This window comes from Thunnus albacares, chromosome 17 (genome assembly GCF_914725855.1).
Source record: "Thunnus albacares chromosome 17, fThuAlb1.1, whole genome shotgun sequence".
Classification (NCBI taxonomy): Eukaryota; Metazoa; Chordata; class Actinopteri; order Scombriformes; family Scombridae; genus Thunnus; species Thunnus albacares.
The window spans coordinates 8805001-8821090 of NC_058122.1; the positions used below are offsets into that span (position 1 = coordinate 8805001).

The 16090-nt window shown below is 40.6% G+C and overlaps 2 protein-coding genes across 3 annotated transcripts in view; one reads left to right on the forward strand and one right to left on the reverse strand.

The window, feature by feature from the left end:
* Window positions 1-8081, forward strand: part of mmd2a (monocyte to macrophage differentiation-associated 2a) — a 10022-nt gene extending 1941 nt beyond the window's left edge. Inside the window, exons 2-8 of the mRNA XM_044332529.1 lie at window positions 1811-1892; window positions 2831-2991; window positions 3775-3849; window positions 3956-4057; window positions 4223-4292; window positions 5813-6009; window positions 6100-8081. Of these exons, the coding sequence (XP_044188464.1) occupies window positions 1811-1892; window positions 2831-2991; window positions 3775-3849; window positions 3956-4057; window positions 4223-4292; window positions 5813-6009; window positions 6100-6103 (691 nt within the window). The 3' untranslated portion in view covers window positions 6104-8081. The remainder of the gene's footprint in view (window positions 1-1810; window positions 1893-2830; window positions 2992-3774; window positions 3850-3955; window positions 4058-4222; window positions 4293-5812; window positions 6010-6099) is intronic.
* A 59-nt stretch (window positions 8082-8140) lies between these two features.
* ap5z1 (adaptor related protein complex 5 subunit zeta 1) lies at window positions 8141-15700 on the reverse strand. 2 transcript variants are annotated; one of them, XM_044332281.1, is made up of 18 exons: window positions 15586-15700; window positions 15003-15140; window positions 14433-14613; window positions 13928-14078; window positions 13641-13753; window positions 13355-13529; window positions 12987-13040; window positions 11613-11753; window positions 11420-11457; window positions 10877-11039; window positions 10547-10725; window positions 10296-10438; window positions 10073-10191; window positions 9639-9766; window positions 9325-9422; window positions 9109-9241; window positions 8662-8876; window positions 8141-8572 (listed from the first exon to the last, which is right to left on the reverse strand). In XM_044332281.1, the coding sequence occupies exons 1-18, from the start codon at window positions 15624-15626 to the stop codon at window positions 8320-8322; spliced, it is 2463 nt and encodes an 820-aa protein (XP_044188216.1). In that variant the 5' UTR covers window positions 15627-15700; the 3' UTR covers window positions 8141-8319. The 2 variants fall into 2 exon arrangements, with proteins under 2 accessions (XP_044188216.1, XP_044188217.1); XM_044332282.1 differs by lacking the exon at window positions 12987-13040.
* Window positions 15701-16090: the final 390 nt, after the last annotated feature.

Genomic DNA, 16090 nt, shown 5'->3' on the forward strand with positions numbered 1-16090 from the left:
AAAGAAAGCGAGAAAAGAGAATAGTGTGCTGATGATAACAACAATGTCCTCTCTGATCAGAGCCTGTGAATCCCTACTCCCTCTCAGTTCATTACACACACACACACACACACACACATACACAGAGTTCTGTCATAACCGATTAGAGGACATCAGAGTGCTACATTCAAGTCCATTGATAGCCCTACAATACCACAACAGTGCTCACAAAAAATACTGTTCTCTTGTTATGCACTTGGCACGGCCTGTAGGGCTGCAGGGCAAAGAAGCAGCTCTACAATAACCTAATGTCATCTTACTAAATGTTTTCTGTCTGTGGATTACACCGTTAGAAAGAGCATGTGACACAAGCTCAATGGTGGAAGCATTTACTTTATTTCTTGGTTTTTGTAGGAGTCATGCAGGCATGTGAGTAGCATTTTAATAAAGGTGATTATGAACCTGTTTTACAAAAATAAACTGATAGGAAGTCTGGAAAAGTCTATTAAAAGTGAGAAAAAGAGAAAAAGAATGAGGCAATGACTCCTGATATCCAGTAATGTCCTATTATGAGGGCTCTGGTGGTGAGCACACACACACACTCAGACACACACACTCAGACACACACACACACATTTTTTTAAAGAAAAAAATACCCACATTTTCTGGCTCCAGCTTCTTAAATGTGAATATTTTCTGGTTTCTTTGGTCCTCTGTGATAGTAAACTAAATATTTTTGGGTTGTGGACTGTTGGTCGGGACAAAACAAGACATTTTATGTTGCATCTTGTGCTTTGAGAAGCAGTAACAGTATCTCTGAAAAAGCTGCGATGTGCAGTTTCAGGAAACAAACTTAAATCAGAAGAAAAACGTACCGTCATAGGTGCAACACCCTTTATCACGTATTGAAGTTTCAACCGGGTTTCCTGTCCCTCCCCGAGATAATTTCATACCGCAGAAATCTCAGTGATTTTGTGTTACACATGAATTATTCCTGTTATATTAAAAAAAGAGTTTTGGTAATCTGGTGTTTGATGTGCTTCACTTTCTCCCTCATTACAACACACAGCTATGGGATGTGTGATGCGTGTGATGATGAGTGCCCGGCCTAAATGTGTAATCAAATAACGCAGCTGACCCACACAGACACACCTGTGGCCCTGCACATTCAAATTGGTGTGTGTGTGTGTGTGTGTTCATCTTGATGTATAAAATGTGGTTTCATAACATCTCCAGATGTGTTTTTCCCTGTAAACTGGGATTGAGAGATTTTCTGCTGATTAAATAGCCTACACAACACAACACACACACACACACACACACACAAACACACACACACACAGACGCACGCATGCATGCACTCACTTGTGTGCACACACACACACATGCACACATGTAGTAACTTTCTCATAGATGACAAATAATGCAAATGTAGTTAATGGTTAGTGGTCAGAGGTTTCCTGTTGTGGTAGCACAGAAAGTGACATCACTGGTGACCATAGCAACGCAGATAGTTGCCCCAGTAACGATGAGGCACACTAAAATTCAGACAACGTGATGTGGATTAGAGACCTGTAAATCCTCCAAGAATGACAATCACACACACACACACACACACACACACACACACACACACACACACACATACACATACACACACACACACACACACACACACATACACACATACACACACCATTGGCTCAGCACACAGTAACTTATTAACTAATAAAGCAGTACCTTGTTTTGCCTCCAGATATACATTCATTACCTGAACACACTCTCTCTCTTTTTCTTTGTGTCTCTCGCTCTTTCTCTGCCTCTCTCTCAGGTTCATGAACTGCAGGGTGCCAGCCAGTAAGAGATACCAGCCTACTGAATACGAACATGCTGCAAACTGTGCCACACACGGGGTGAGCCAAACAAATACGCTCAGACAGACCACACACACACACACACACACACACACTTTCAGACATCTTAAAGCCTAGTTAGTAGTTTTGTTTTACTCTCTGTCCCGGTGTTTTCTGTGTTTAGTGCCAGCTCAGAGAATTCTGTGTAAAGATGGAGAGGATTGTGAGGAATGAGGCAGAATGGGGAGGGTTTTTTTGGCTGTGCATTAGAGGCAGTGGGTTATAATCTGTGATTCAGCCTGTAGCTTTCTCTAATCTGCTGTAATCCCTGAACGCTTCTGCCTCCGAGAGAGCAAGAGACAGACACTGATGGAAGAAAACAGAGAAAAAAACATGGCCATAATGACTGTAAACCTTGAAACAGGCTGGGGTTCTTTATGATACATGTCCATTCATTCATTCATTCATTCTCTCCATGCCATTCTGCAGGGTAGTGAATCTCATAATGTAGCCACAAGGATCATCTGTACCTTTTGTGAGAGGTTTCAGAGACAGAACAATGTTAACAATGTCAGGAAAGTATTTTAAGAAGACTGAAGGATGAATACAGAATCATTTTCCCGCATGAGACTAGTAAAGAAAATCAACCAACCAGAACCTTTTTATAAGGACAACAGTATTCATAATGCGAACATGATGAAATAAATGAGGTGTGTGGGTGTATAATTTCCCTGCAAATCCCTGGGTTGAGCTTTTATAAAACGCCTGGTTACATTCCCAGTATTTGCAGATAAGCGGTTTTTTTATATCTTGAGTTGTATCAGCAGAGACCTGATACAACTCAAGATACGACACCTGAAACACATTATCAACAGTTTTGACAAATTTGATTTAAAGGGACAAAGTCAAACATCTTTTACAATATAAAATGCAGCGTGTGTATCATGAGGAAATTATAAAAATAATTTTAATTTTGTGTCTCTTCTGGTCCTCTGCAGTTCTGGATCCTCCCGAGTCTCTTGGGTGGGTCTGTCCTTTACTTCCTATCTGTGGACCAATGGCATCGTGTTGCTGCCTGGCTCTATGGGAGCGGTCTCACCGGCCTGTTTGTTACCTCAACACTCTTCCACACCGCTACTTGGAAAATCAGCCACCTCCGGTGTGTTTGTGTGTGTGTGTATAGCAGAAAATGCTGGTAGGGATTTGGCAGATGTGTGTGTGACTTCTACAGCACACTCAGACATACAGTTTATTAATTATGTTGTTAATTATGACAAAGCCAGAAGGCCACAGACCAAACAACAGATGTGGTGTGGTAATGAAATTACCTTCAACTCGCACCCTCTGAAAACAGGTCACACACACTCTCACATAGAAACAAACCTTAAAATTTTAATGTTTTGCATTTCCACATCCAGAAGACAATAGAATTTTTTTCCTCAAATAAAAAATATATATCTAGTATAGAAAATTACAAATGCTTATTACACTTGCATATCTAAGCTCCAGGCTAAACCATGAGTCTAATCTAATTGAATTATTTTATAACAGTTATTTGACTGACTAAAAATGTAGTGAATAGATTACAACCCTTTTCCAAACTCCCTCTGTCCTTTCACACACAAGATAGTCTAAAAAGGCACAACAAACCATGTCTTATATGTTTAGGGACACAATCAGGGGCAGTTTGAATGTGTGTGTGTGTTTTCACAACAACCAAATTTTCCTATTAAAATGTGAGATGCTGCCATGCCCTGAAACACATTTTAGTTCCCTGTAACTTAATTTCCTGGCTGATCATATTTCTTACATTCTGAACACTGTGTATTTTAGAGATTACACATGATGAAGAGATTATGTTTTTCTCTGAACTAGACACACTTTGTCGTAAATTTAATTTAGAAATGAGCTCTAATCTGTTTGTCTCTTTGTCTCTGCGTAGGAAGGTGGAGCAGCGTTTCCACATGTGTGACAGAATGGCCATTTACTTCTTCATCGCAGCCTCCTACTCTCCCTGGTGGGTCTGTCGTCACATGATTGCGGCCCACAAATTATAAGCAGTCTGTTGGACAACCGAGCTGGTGAATGTGCTGTAATGATGTTTGTGGGATGTGCTTCACCAGGTTGATGCTGAGGGAGCTTGGGCCCTGGGCGTGTCACATGCGCTGGCTGATCTGGGTCATGGCTTGCATAGGATCCATGTATGTCTTCTTTTTCCATGAGAGGTAACACCATCTCTTTTCATCTCTCTCTGACCTGTGGCCTGGTTTGACACAATTTACCTGAAACCTAACTCCTGTTCTCAAGTGTTTACAGCAAACACTCTGCAGAAATAATTACACTGAAAATTGGAGGCATTATCTCTTCATGTCCCAGTTTTCTACCTGCAGGTACAAGCTGGTAGAGTTGCTGGGATATGTGGCCATGGGAGCTGTTCCTGCTTTGGTCATCCTGTCCATGGTAAGAACAAACCACAATGGTTTTAGCATTGTCTTTCTCTGCTTTTAAGAATAAAAAATCTCCTGCAAGGCCTTTTCCGCTGCAACAGGCTTCCTGCTATTGTGCAGGAATCAGACACTGTCAGTATTTAAAGAGCCAAACCAGTGGTTCTGTTTGTTTTAGCCCATTACCTACAAATCATTGGTCTCTGTTCCTTTTAGTCTACTATAAAATTAAACTTGCAGAGACTTGAAACTTCCTTGAGATGTAAAAGGGTGCCATTATTTTTTGTTAAACAATGATGTTGACATTTAATCTATATTTTTATTGTCAACAGTGTGTTAGTCTGTCTCTCAATACTTTACACTTTCCTACACAATCTGTGACATTCAGCAAGTCCACTCCTTCCTACTGAAGATAAATCTTTTAAATTAGAATCACAAATACATAGTTTCATTTAAAAAATATAAAAAGTAATTTTTAAAATCAGCTGGGCGCTGTAGTTTTTAGCAAACGTTATTCAAACAGGAGCAAATAGTGCATTTGTTGGGGACTATTTTAAGCAGCGAATTAATACACATTTGGCACTCTTAGTTGAGCAATTTGAGCTTTTCCAGCAGCAGGACGGTGTATGTGAGATTGTGACATTACACCAGTGTGGCTAACTGACATGTTTTTAGTAGTTTTTGAAACATCAATGCAGCTCTATGGCAGAGAGGAATAAGATAATTCAGGTTTTGGCTGCACAGACTACTTGTGAGTGGGATGAATTCATTGTTGGTTTGAATTCATGAATCTCATGAATCTCATGAAAAGCCGAAATATCGGCCCTATCTGTTCTCGTATGTTATTTTTGTGTGGTTATGTTGTTTTGAGCAGTGATGGGTTTGATGTCCCTGTTGGTAAATTCAAAGATACATCAGCATCTGAAATTTCTTACTTATTTTGGTTATGATTTTAGGTTTGAGATTATTATGTGTATTCTTGAACACACCACCAAGGAAGGTTTTCAAAGTTTTCACAGGTTTGTGATAGTTGATTTTCTTGGTGTAATGAGTAGAAAACAATGATTCCTTGGAGTGTTGTAAATCAACCAAAAACTGTATGCTTTTTGCATATATGATCTGAGCTCAGCGGACCAAAACAAAAATGCAAAATCTTTGTCCCCAAAGCCCTCAACTTAAAATGTATTTAGCATAGTTCTGTCTATTATGGGCACTAAAATGGTTGTGGTTACTATAATTTTATTTCATCCTGTTATCTTGAGATCACAAGTTAACTATGTCATCGTGGGAGAGCAATAAGTTTTTCAGAGATAATGGGATAATTGGTTTGTTATTCCATTCTTGGCTTCTGTGGTCTGTTCGAATGAATTTATTTTTTTCTTTTTTCTTATAGAAATGCATCATGAAAATTCAATTTGTTAAACATGCTCTATCAAAAATTTTGACCTAATTTGTATCAGCTATACATTCCAATTCATTCATTCATTTTTTTAGAAATGTGATGTACTGCAGCAGCTGAAAGTGAATATGTTACAGGTGGACCGTGCAGGTGTGTGTGAACTGGCTGTGGGAGGTGTCTTCTATGTGGTGGGCGTGGTCTTCTTCAAGAGCGATGGCCTTGTTCCATTCGCCCACGCCATCTGGCACCTTTTCGTTGCAATAGGAGCAAGCATTCACTATTACGCCATCTGGAGGTACCTGTACGTACCCGGACCTCTGCTACAGACATCGAGGTGACTCACCGCTCCCACCTGAGATCACATGGTTCCAAGTGACTGACCAAGAAGAGTGTATTTCACAAGATCACTGTGTTTTGACTACAGCTAACCTGACTCATGAGGCTACACCTGGAGAGATGGTGCTGAGATGATCTGACTGCTACGAATCAAATGAAATTCTCCCTAGCTGGGACCAAACACTCTTACTGTCTAACTAAAAGTCACTTCAACATGTTAATTATATAACAGACTGACCAGTGAACATTTAGCTTGACTGAACCAAACTTGTGACGACTGATAACAAGGTATCAACTGCAGTATGAGACTAGTTATTTTCACAGGGACGTGCCAATCAAACTGGTCTGACCGGCCAGATGGACCGCCAATCAATAGAGACAGAGAAGAGATTTAGAATTAATCTTCCATTTGTGTTCATTACCTCATAGGAGATGTTTGCACAGATATGGCAACAGATATGCCAGGAAGATTTTGTCCAGTTAAAGGAATAGGTTAAAATTTTGGGAACTGCGCTCATTCGCTTTCTCGCTAGGCATTAAATGAGATGATTGATACCACTCTCATTACATATGAAGCTGTAGCCAGTAGGTGTTTAGCTTAGCTTAGCATAAAAACAGAAAATGGAGGGAAACAGTTAGCCTGTCTCACTCCAATTTAATCAAAATCTGCCTACTAGCAAATCTAAAGTTCACTAATTAAAATGCTTTATCTCATTTAATTCATGCAAAGTATAAAAACAACATGTTGCTGTTTTATGAACAGTTTAATACACAGGACTATTTCTTAACTGAGTTTATCAGTGATTTCCTGAAGTCTCCATTGGTTGTCAGGAAGTCACAGCTGCTGCGAGCTAAGCTGACCAACTGCTGCCATCGATCTTCTCATCTAACTCTCTGTAAGAAAGCAAATAACTTATTTTCCAAAAATGTTGAACTATTCCTTTATGCATACTTCTCTGTAACTGAACTAACAACATACTGTCTGTGACTACAACGCCTAAACTAAGCTAGGCTAGTAAACTCTAACCACAAGTGACGTGCCAAAACTTAGCATACAGGCATTCCTTTATATTGGTGCTAATCTTGTATTTAAATCAGTGTCACAGTTACGGAGATTTTAATTTACTTTTGTCCATTTTTGCATAGCCACATTATATGAAAATACAGAGTCGGCACCACAGCCAACAAGCTTTCAGTAAAATATGTTAATGCTTTAGGTTGGGGCTATTCTTTTTAGATGTTACGGTTTTAGACGGTTTCTCTGAGAGTAACTGAACTTTAAATTCTGTGTTCAACATCTTTACTGCCACTGGTTTTATAAACCAAACATACTAATTTTGGTTGACTTTGACTACTTTAAGCACCCAATCAACAAATAGAGTTAATAACACTGGTGGAACACACTAGTGCAATTAAAACCATATAATTAAAACTCAAACAAGTTGACCTTTGTTGTTGTGGATAACAGGGCTCAGTAGAACTGGCCTGGTTGTGACTCTGTTGTGATTTATAATCATTATGAATCAGCAACAAAATATATTCTCATAATTTTCTGTAATTTGATTTGAAAGAAGAAAAGTCCAATCTAAATAATTCACATAACACTGACCGATGTATTCTAGGTCAAATGTTAAATCATAAAGAATGGTTGCCAGAAATGTAGAGTCTATCCTCACACAATACTTTTTGTCAAGATTATATGCATTGATTATCTTGTTTAGAGGACTATGACTGCCAGCTATTTTGTTTAAATGATGCACTCTTATCCTTGAGCACTTTTCTATCAACAAATATAATTTCCTGAAACCTTCCAAATGACAGAATTAACATGTGGACATGTTATACATGCAGATTATATATGCAAACTTCCATTTTTACTTCTATACTTTGTCTCTACTGTATAGATCACACTGTCGGGTTTTCCTTAACCTGTCGCAGTTAAATGGCTTCTGTTTTAACTTTCAGAAAACAGAGCACTTACTCAGGAAGTAAGCTTTTTTTTTGTAAATCAGATCTATTTTGTATAAATGTATTTCTGAGAAATCACTGTATTAAAGAAGACACAATATATTAAAACTATGATGGATCTGTGTATTTTGTGGATGACAAAGATGCTTCATCACATCAAGTTTCAATCAAATAATATCATTTATTTACAAAAATAAGGTGCAAAAATCAAACAAGATCCATTAGGGTGTGTTGAATTTGTTTTTACCCATTTCATGAGGGAGTGCCATTGCACGATGATGTTTATAAATTTATGTGTGTGCAGGTTAATGAGTGGTGTGCATGTGTGTGTGTGTGTGTATCACTGTGAGTGTGTGAGGCTGGTGAGGGCTTGCAGTCGTAGTGGCATGGCCACGTTGGTGTCTCGGTGCCACTGGGGTGTCATGACATGGGGAGGTGGGGTCAGGACACTCTGAGCCACACCGGGGGCTTTCAGGAGTGACCACAACTCTTCCCCTCGCGTTACTATGGCAACGAGGTCCTCTTCATCGGAGCACCAGGCAACTGACCCGCCTCTGGCTACAGATCGTAGCTTGGAGAGGAACAGAGATACCCTACAATAGACACAAACAATTACATGACATCACAGACGTGTATGAGTAAAGAATAAATAAAAACTTTGATGTGTATGTCTGTCAGTCACCTGGGTATGAGGTCATGTGATCGTGATGCCAGTTTAGCGAGCGCGCTCATTAGAGTGGTGATGACTCGAGGTGCGGGGCGATCTGCTCCTGGGGGAGGGGCAGATGAAGTGATCTCAAACAAAACAGCCTCCAACGCCTCAAAACAGGAAGTGATGAGCCTCACAGAGCAGCGAGAGTCACATGACACAGACAGGTACTCTCCCAGCACCCACACCTGAAAGCAAAACAAGATAAATATGTTTTCAGTGTCAGGTTTTGGCACATTTTGTTATTTCAGTACACAGGAAAAGATGCTGAGGTTTGAGAAAAGCTAGAGATGTGAGATGCGGAGGGTTTTGCTCATGATCCAAAATACACAGAAAGTATAATCTTTAAATCAGCATGATCCCTATCTCTGTCTTTCTACGATTCTCCATCTCACGCTTACAGACACAGAGTCTCATTACCACATGTGTGTAGATTTCTTCTTTGCTGTAGACGTTGGCTGTGGTTCCAGCGAACTCCAGCAGCTCGTGAGACTGGTCCACCACCAGAGAGGGGTGGAGCTTGCACAGCCTCAGCAGGTGGCAGCTGAACACCCTGCAGCACCACAGAGAGAGTGACGGGATCAGGGTGAAACTAAGACAGATGTTCCAGCAGAGTAACACTGTGTTTAGGTGTACCTGTGTATCACTTTGATGTAGTTAGGGACGTTGAGGAGGAGGCTGCTTCTCTCCAGCTGCACCAGAATCAAATGAGCTAAAAGCTTCTCATCAGCTACCTAAAAAACAGCCACATGCTTGATATAGTTAATATAAACTTAAAACTAAACATCCAGCTTTGTCAAATAACCTGGCATTCATGAATCACTAATGTTATGTTATACAAAACGGACAAGATGAGTCATATGTAAATATTTAACCTCAGCTCAGCATTTTTATAAATGTACAATAATCACAGGTGTAATTATTTTGTAAAGAATGTTTAATCTCTTCACCGTAATGACTTTGTTGAAAAAAATGTGCAGCAGCACAGGGACAGTCTGGGAACACTGAATGACTCTCGGCCAATCAGCAGCCTCAGCTAGCAGCTCATGGAGTGTGCTCAGTCGGTCAATTGTGTCACCTATGGAGGGAGACAGAAAATCAGTGATTCCAGAAAACAGACAAAATGACCATGGGGACTCGTGGAAATATTTCTCCATGTTGAAAAACAAAAGAAAGTTATGTCATGAAAACTATTACAACAGAGCACCCTGGTAGCTGAGTGGTTACTGCACATGCCCATCTCTACCCATCTCTCTCCCTTTGATTCCTGTCTGTCTCTTAACTATCTTCTATCCAATAAAGGCGAAAATGCCAAAAAATAATCTTAAAAAAACCAAACTATTACAACATGTTTTAAAACCATTAATTGTGTGTCTATGATTACCTGAGCCTGCTTCCCCTCGCAGCAGGAAGAGGAAAAGCCCTCGGTAAGAAGGGCTCCTGAATGCATCCAGTGACAGGAGGCCGCGCCCGCCTGGTTCAGAGATAGGCAAACATATTGACCTGCAACACATGCAGACACACAAACTCAGTGAGGTAAAAAATAAGAAGCAAATCAGGCAACTTTGACATTTTTTGTGCAATATTGCTCCGATGTGTGTGAGCACCTGAGCTGCAAGACCAGTGTGGCAGAGAGACAGGGCAGGTCTAGCAGAGTGTGGAGCAGCTCCACTGCAGTTCCAGCTGTCACCAGAGAGGGCAGCAGATCCACAAAGTCATCCACCACTGCTGGGCTGTCCCACGCTAAGAACTGCAGAGACAGAGATAAAACATACAGTCCTCACTAGTCTACAGTGAGTATGTGTAGCATATATAACAATCAAAAGAATCTCTGAGTTATAAATTTGTTTGTTTTCACCTTCAGCAGGTTTGGGAAGGAGCGGGTGTACTGTGGCACTCGGAGCTGTAGGCTCTCAAGGTTCAGTCGGAGGAAGCGTAGAAGCTCGTGTGCCAAGAAAGGGTCGTTGAACAGCTCGGCAGGGAATCGGCCAATCACCAGCTTCCACACACACTCACAGTCTACTGCTGCCATCTCGCCTAAACAGGTTCAAGTACACATTTAGCTGTTTTGAAATTCACATTTTCAAATACTTTCGGCATCAGTGAAAAAAGGAACAGAGTAAATTAACTTATATGCATTTATCCATATTTGTACTTATGGTGAAAACATGTTGATGTGTATGCACACCATGGTTGAGGTAGAACTGCGCTAGGGGTAGCAGGACTCGGGCAAACGACAGGTCCGAGCTGAGCCGACCAAATAGTGCCTTAATGCACGGGAACGCCCGGTAGACCAGCGAGGTGTCCTCTAAACACACACAATCCAGGATACACACCGCCTCCACCAGACACTAGGAGAGGAAACAGGACAGACACAATGAGAGCACCAGTATAACATCTGGATAATGAGGAAAATGAGTGTGCTGCTCATCTGTTTTTTTAATTTATTCGTTTAAATGTAGTAGTTTTCTGACATTACTGACATGACTTTGTTGTATTCAGCTGTTGTATGTGTGTTTTTTTTCCTTACTGTTAGTGAAGTTCAGCTTGTTTCTGTGCTTGAATGGAGTTGTGCACATACATGAGGCACAGTGGTTAAGAGGACATATTGGATAGTGCTGTTTTAAAGCTTTTTAGTACCAGAAACAAACAACACCAGTCTCCTACACAACCCTGCTGTGTGTACATGCTGTATGTTGCAATTGTAAAAATAAATGATACATGGGCTCACCGCTTTCTGCAGTTCTGTATCTGTCCTTTTGTGTGCCTCTGAAACAAAGAGAAGAATACAAATCACAGCTGTTCACATGTACACAGCGTCTAGTACAATGTATGTGAATAAATTATTGATCCAAATTCTGCATTCACAGCTGCACAAATAACTTTTTTTTTTTCTGTTGACACAAGCACACACACACACTCACTGCGGTCACTCTGTTCGATGAGGCGTTGGCAGTACTGGAAAGCCTTTTCTCTCAGACGCTCTTTTGGCGGCAGCAATCGGCTGGAGGAGGAAGTCGCTGAAACCATAGAAACCACTGACCCGTCCACTTCCGACCGGTCATCTGCAACATGTGAGGTCAGGAGTTAGAGCTCATGATTCAAAACCTCCTCACAGAAATGATTATTTATGATAATAAAAGATGTATTCTCCAACTGCTTGTTGCCAAATGTACGAGTTAACAGGAATCAGGAGTCATAAAGACGTGGGAGGTTTTTGATTATGTAAAATGAAATTACATAGAAAAAACAGTGAATTACTGCTTCAATCAAAAAGGAATGAAAAAAAAGAAAGCTACTTTACAATGCCCTTTAAAAAAGTATTTGCAGCAGAGAAAAAATGGGAAAGAGACTGTATATAACTTTGATTTAGTTTGTTTACTCAAAGGTACCCAGTGGAGTTTTTGACCACTAATAGCACTATGGTGCAATGTTTTTATGAGTGGGTCCCTGTTTTGTTTGCTCGCCTGCATGTGCATGAGGTCGCACATGCCCACGCACAAGCTTGTGGTGCCTGTCAATGGTTTCACATTATTCCACTGAGTTACAGGTGGTAATGTACTGAGAAAGCAATCTGCAATCTAGGTTTCGAACTTTGTTTAAAAAAAAAGGCAAATAAACCTTTGCAAATGTTTTATGAGGAGGATTTTTTGGGCCTCAAGGATACACACAATGTGTTTTAGTGAGGAACACTAAATGTAAACTTTGTTTACAAGAAAACTCCACAGGGCACTTTAAGCTTTAAGATAAACTCACTGTTGAGTTTTAGAGGAAAGAATGTTTGAAATGATTGAAACAGTTATGTTCATCTTTTACAAAGATGAAAAATAACTTAAGGAATTATATATATAGAATAGAAAAAGCCCCAAGCTGTTCAGTCCAATCCAATCAGAGGAAAAGTGGAGAGCAATAAGATTCATACCATGATGAGCTATTTCACATGTAAGTAAAATTATACAGTAATTAATATCAATTACATACAGTGTTATTTGATTGTGGAATTAGTCCTGAAGAAGAAATATCCAATCACAGAAGTGCCACTGAGTTTATGTACTCATCAGCAGATTTGAGGGAAGGCAAAAGGCGCACACACACACACCAGTGAGAAAATGTAGTTAAGGAGTCACAGATCAGGATTTCTGGTTAGATTAAATGTGGATGTAAGTAATGATCATGTCATAAGTGTTGTGAGTTGACCTGTGCTGCCCTGGAGTTAAACAGAAGATGTAGGAGTTGATTTGGCTTCTTAGATGCACGTGCATGCAGGGAAGATCCACAAACTCTCTTACATATCTTACCATTAGAAAAGGAGTGGGAGTGGGAGAGGGAGAGACTGAGCTGTTGCCTGTTTGCTGGGGATGATGAAAACACAGAGCAGGTCATCTGAGACGTATGATATGAATGAATTACAGCCTTCATGGTTGATCAATTGAGGCTGATGTTCCTCAAAAGACCAAAATGTAGTTGTTTGAGAGGACACTGAGGTAATAAGGGACCAAATGAAATCTTGGATTATTTCTTTCTGGTCAAAAAATAAGAAATCCCTACATTTTTAAAGAAAATAGTGATCTGAGATGTTAAGTAATTTAGCTTTCTGGCTATTACATAAAATAAAGAGCTTCTAGCATGTGAGGGCAAATTTTAGCATCAGTGACAAAAGTCATACCAGCATCTGCTGCTGTGTTGCCATTGGACACAGAGTGGTAGGTGAGGAGCCAATGGCGCAACATGGAAAAGGAGTAGACGTTCATCCACTGGTCCTCAGTGAAGCCTTGGCCCACACACAGAACTGTGAAGAAATCCCCTGACACCGTCCCATCCAGCTCTGCTATAGGCACCGGCTGAAACCCCCCCCACAAACATACAAAAACAAAGATGTACAATAAAGTAGTGACGTCAAACAAAGCTGAAAAGAAACAGAAACAAATGTGACATTGTTGTAAGGTCTGTACCTGACGCGACCTGGGTCCTGTGAAGAATCCTCCTGAGGAAGCCCCGCCTCCCTGCGTGATGCTAGCATAACGCAGCCAATCGACAAGCTTTTTACTCAGGAGGGTCATGTGATCTGTAGTCAAGTAAAGTGTAGAGAAAGAACCATGTGAGAACTTCTCATTGTGCACAGAACTTAAAAAAAGGATGCTGATTTATGTGCTTAATGGCTGCATGTCTATTTACTTTCTAGTTAACAAAGTGCACTGAAACACTATCATGATCTCGGATTTGATGGAAACTTTGTTACCTTCAGTGAGGCACTCGGGGCTGTGTGTGAGGATGGTGTTGAGGATTGGCAGGGTGTGTGTGAGCAAGTGAGACGGCCCCTCCGATGGTCGGCTCTCCAGACTGCGAAGGAGTAGAGCGCAGAGAGATGACAGATCGGCCCTGGATCCAGCCTGTTGGTGTCAAGAGAGTGCGAGACATGATGATTAGGTAAGTAAGTGGTCTGCAAATAAAACAAGCTCCTTTAGTTTGTATCTCAGTGTATTTTCACAGCCTCCAAACAATTTTCTTTCAAAATACCCTGAAATGTACCAAAACAAAGAACAGTACTTGTACACTCTTTCATTGCTGAAGGATTTCCATAAAATTCACACCTTTGAGTGTGGTGGCTGGTTAATTGATCAGTCAGTTGACAGAAAACCAATCACCATCAATTTAAGAGATAAAAAAAATGGCCTCTTACAATCTTGTATATGTCTCAAAATAATAATGAATTAGGCTGAACACAAAATATGCACACCGCAGACCTGTGAGAGCAGCAGGGCAGCAGCATGGCTATTGAGTTGGCTGAAGTTGTCCTGGTTGTAGTTCAGTTCCTGGCCAGAGAGGGGCAGTGTCTCTCTGAGTACCGCTGAGCTCAACACCTGTAGCTGCTCCGAGGGTGACGAGAGGAGTGATGAAAGCCTCTTGTGAAGCTCTGAAGGCAACCTTTGGTTGATGGCAACAGAGGAGACATAAGACTGGGGCAGAGAGGATTTGCATAATAAATACTGCATATGGAATAGCTTGGAGCACAAACAGACAGATAATCGTAATATTTATGATGATGATGATGATGTGATTTATGTAGAAAACACATGAGCAGAAGAAATTCAGAATTGTGGCTGTGATCTGTGTGGTCAGACATCACCACTGACAGTAAAAGGGGTTTAGAGGAAAGAGATAAAGGCAGGAGCAGGGCGTGAAGAGGGAAGGAGGAGATGGAAGGAGTAAAGACAGGAAGGTGTGAATGATTTAAGTTTGATATGTAGAGATTAAACACAGTGTGTATGGACAGTAGCTCATGTGGTGTGGGATGTGTGGGTTGGAGCTCTTACGTCCTGGTGTACTTGGTGGCAGAGAGGATGAGGTGCAGCCTCTGCAGGGAGTCGACAGTCTCATGACCGAGCTCCTTCCCCTGAAGCAGCTTGACTAATCTGCTGTAAAACTTCTGCAGCTCAGACTCCTGAATCTCCCTGGAAATGACACACACCACATAGTCTCAACATGACTGACCCAATATTAACCGCTTCCATACTTGATCATTTATGTATCCCCTTGGTCATTTACCGAGTAACAATTAACAAACACTTGCAACATTGCAGGTTACAGTCTCGAGAACGCAACGTTTACTCGTTTCTCTCTGTGTATGCTGTCATAAAATGACATTTTACAGAGTAAACACATTAGTAAGAACACAACAGGCATGATATTGAAACTGAAATCCTACCTGTGATAAAGGGCTGTGAAAGTAGCCCTTAAGTAAGATAAGTAACGACAGTAATGATAACATACAGCAAGGCTTTGAGACGCTACGTAGCTTTAGCCTAGTTAGCTTAGCTGTTGAAATAACAGCGATATGTATTAAACCAGCTGAAGAGAAGTGATGAAGGTGGAAGTTCTCCTTGTATATTTGCTTACCTTGCTTGCTTAATTAAACTCTCTGAACCGTGAGAGTACATTTTGAGAGCATTCCTCTGCTGATAAAACACATCTATCTGCAGCGGAAGGTAAACAGTGCGGTCACTAATAAAGTCCTGACTGGAATCACATGACGTGACTTTAGTTCCGCATTCAGCTTTCAGTCAAACCCAACCAAAGATACATAAAAACCATAATCACCACTTTGTGATAATATCAAGATAAATCACAAGTCAGAATGAATATATTATGTGATTGTTTACACAATCACTGTAACGTTAGTGTAACTTTTTAGTGTAACATTTCTACTTCTTTTTCTCCAACAGTTTCTTAGTCAATGTAGGTAAACTCTTGCATGTAAAAAAAACTGTTATGTAAATTATCCCCCAGGCTGCATTTTCTTCCTGCAGTACCATGAGGACCAAACAATAACAGCAAACTGCATTAATGTAATTACTGACCTTCACTCACTACTCTTTACTCAACCATTTACGTGCATTTTGAG